This window comes from Rutidosis leptorrhynchoides, chromosome 9, assembly GCF_046630445.1.
Source record: "Rutidosis leptorrhynchoides isolate AG116_Rl617_1_P2 chromosome 9, CSIRO_AGI_Rlap_v1, whole genome shotgun sequence".
In the NCBI taxonomy this organism is placed as follows: domain Eukaryota; kingdom Viridiplantae; phylum Streptophyta; class Magnoliopsida; order Asterales; family Asteraceae; genus Rutidosis; species Rutidosis leptorrhynchoides.
The window spans coordinates 331,036,573-331,040,000 of record NC_092341.1 but is presented as its reverse complement, the minus strand read 5'-3'; the positions used below and the strand labels follow the sequence as shown (position 1 = coordinate 331,040,000).

The 3,428-nt window shown below is 29.6% G+C and overlaps 1 protein-coding gene across 1 annotated transcript; it reads right to left on the bottom strand.

Annotated features, from left to right (window-relative positions):
• Positions 1–1,555: 1,555 nt before the first annotated feature.
• On the bottom strand, positions 1,556–3,201 carry LOC139867513 (protein PSK SIMULATOR 1-like). The gene has a single exon (XM_071855876.1). It carries the CDS (start codon positions 3,043–3,045, stop codon positions 1,669–1,671), a length of 1,377 nt encoding a protein of 458 aa, XP_071711977.1. The 5' UTR covers positions 3,046–3,201; the 3' UTR covers positions 1,556–1,668.
• Between the last annotated feature and the right edge of the window lie 227 nt (positions 3,202–3,428).

Here is a 3,428-nt window from a genome sequence, read left to right as displayed (position 1 = left end):
GACGACTCTCCCGAGTATCATTATTTTGCTAAAATAGCTAACAACTTTTCTAAAATTAAACTCGAGAGTTACACTTTCTTTTAAAAAATAATTGTATATAATAATTCTAAAATAATATAATTATACTTTCTTAATGTTACGTTTTGATGACAAATTTTCATTGTTCTCTAAATATTACATAGTATATTATATATATATATCAAAAAAATATTAATGGTGAGAAAAAAAATTGCAGCCATTAAGTTACTAACACCACTCAAAACCACTTTCAAAATCTGTCAACGTCACGGGCTCTTAAACTTAAAAGAACTTTTAAATTTCGTCAACACCATGGGCTCTTAAACTTAAAAGCAATTTTTAAAATTTATCAACACTACGGGCTCTTAAACTCAAAATAATTTTTGAAATTTGTGAACATCACGGGATCTTAAATAATTCTTATAATTTTCCTATTTTTTTAGTATCGTTATTTACATACCAATATGAACTGCAAATTACATTTGTTGCACGATTTTTTACACACCCGTGCAACGCACGGGCTCAAAAAACGTAGTATATATATATTTACGTAATTTTTTATTGGTTTAATATGTAAATCTATTTATTGGTTTATATGTAAATCTTAGCTGTACGTAATTTATTTATTGGTTTAATATGCTCTTTGTTAGTATAAATGGAACAAATAATACTTATAGGAATATTATAATTTACATAATCTATATATGTTAATCTATATCTATAGCTATATATATTAACTTATAACTAACAATTAATTCAATTTAATTAATAAATGACATCTAAGCAAAAAACTTTTTAATTTATATATATTTATAGATATATATAGTTGGCCCTTCTCATGAATATACAATCAAAACTTCCATACACTTTTGATCCATTATCTATAGATTATTATATATAATCCAGCTAAAGCCATGTACCCATAATTGAAAAACTACTGATTAACTTTGATTGCAGTTGGTAAACTGCTACATATATGATTAGATTCCATATAATCAATTCTAAATAGATATAAAGTTGCTTGTAACGTTCTTTATAAATATAAATATTCTTGTTAACAGCAAAATCTTAAGCATCTAATGAAATACCTTAATGAAGATAGTATGGTCACGCGTTTCTTTCAACACTTTAAAGCAAATATTAATTATACTTCACTACGTAGTGCGATCATATGAAATACTCCAATCAAAATACTCTATGTTTTGAGGTCTAACTCCGTAATTTTGACCTCATTTATTACTTTAATCGTATATTTTAAATAATTTTATGTTAAATATAAAAACAAAACTGATATTTATTAAATTATTCTAAAATCAATAAAAAATCTTACTAAACACTAATATTGTGACAAATGGAGTAGTAGTAAGATGATAATGTGAAACATCTCATATGGTTCTATTTGGTTTTGCATACCAAAGATACATACATTTATTAACAGCCAAAACTTGTACATTTACTGGATTCCAATATCAATTCCAATATAATAGTGTAAATCAACTCAATCAAATCATTTACACACATTAGGTATTGAGGTATACAGATCATTTTAGGAAGCTAAACCAAATCTTTGCAGATCTAAAACAGCTAATGATCTAACTAATCTATGAAATAAATTAACAAAAAGGAGTAAAAAACGGTTTACTTACTTAATCAACTTGTATGATCCGAATCCTTGTTCGAATTGAAGTTATGGGTGCAATTAAACAAAGCTTTAGCATTCATCTCTCTTTCAAATCTCCAAATATAGTTTAAACCAACTAAGAGCTCAGTTATGGCTGCTTCAGTTTTATCCTGGTTCGCGAAATATAATGTTTGTAGAAGAAGAACATTAGTTTTTGGCAATTGATTTTGATGTTCAAAGCTTCTTTCATTTTGCCATTTAATCATGTTATGTGCTAATGGTGATAACCATCCCAATATCTTCCCTAAAGCTTCTCTCCATTCACTTGCAAGAACCGGATCACTTGCTATAAACCCGATACCTTTCAAGCGACACCTTAATGATGAACGTATGCTATTCGGTAACATCGAATAAAGATCATCTCTTGCATCAAGACCAACCAATTGAGGTGATCTTATCATCTTCTCCATCACAATGATCAAGTTAGCATAATGCAAATACAAAGCTGCATATCCTAAAGTACTTGATGATGGTTTTAGTATCTTTGAGTTTGTTTCAAAGAACCCATGTGTGATTTCATTGTTTTCTTGATGGCTTTTGATCAAGGGTTGTTTCAATTCAACGTTCCAAGATTGATGATTGATACCGAAAACAATCTTGATTCTTGAAAGAATTGTGAATATTGATGAAGCTAACAATGATGTTATTGCATCAAAACTTCTATTCCATAAAGATTTCTCTTTTACATACTTCACTTGTTGTTTTTGCAAAATAAGCTTTTGTTGTAGATCAAGAATCTTTTGTTGTTCTTTTGTTGTGTTGATCACCTCTTCATGATCCTTTTTATTCTTGCAAGAATTTAATAATTTCTTGATTTTGTTCTCTATGATAGTTAACTCATCCATCTCTTTATAAAGTGTAGTTGTATCCATAACATATCTTTCCATCTTCTTAATCTTAACTTCCATATCTTTCAAGGTTAATACCCAACTGTACGGATCATGTCCAGTGTTTGCAAACACATCCAACATGGTATCAAAGCCTTTCAGACTCGTGTCTTCGCACTTTTTGCTCAGACGAGAGACCGAAACCGCCACAACTCTAAGACCTTCCACCATTTCGGCACGTGCTAACCCAAGAAGGAAAGCATCTTTATTTGAGACTATTTTACGAACCCCTTCTAGACAGATTGACTGATTACGAAGACGAGTTATATTTTCGTCCGAAAGAAACCGCCATAAGTGGGTGAGCTTCGGCATGATTCTGGCAATCTCAAAGGCTAAAACACCAACCTTTTGTCTCTTGATTACTAAAGGCTTTTTGGTTGGTGGTGCAACATGAACAGAATGATCAAAACTATGTGATATGGTTTTCTTGACTTTATTTAACCATGTTTCAAGAGTCATATTAACAAAATAAGATTTTGGATTAAAGGGTTGTAAGATGGATTGAAAAGAAGAAAAAAAGGGAAGAATTTTGAATTAGATTTGAGGATTGAAGCAAGCTCGTGGGTTGTCCAAGAAAGAAGAAACGGCACATGCAAATGAAGAGTGTCAACTTAATTATGATCTTTTTCTTTTACAAATGTTAAAAAAGAATAATATCCTTCTTTTAGTAATGGGATGAAGCATGTTCATCTACCATTGCCAATTCTTTATTTATTTTCTAAGCACCTTAGCCGATTAATGATTACTAGTATCCTAACTTGATCTTTTAATTCACACTTTGCTAATTTCTTTTATTTTCTATTTTTTTCAAATCAATATTAATATTAATGATAGTACTAATA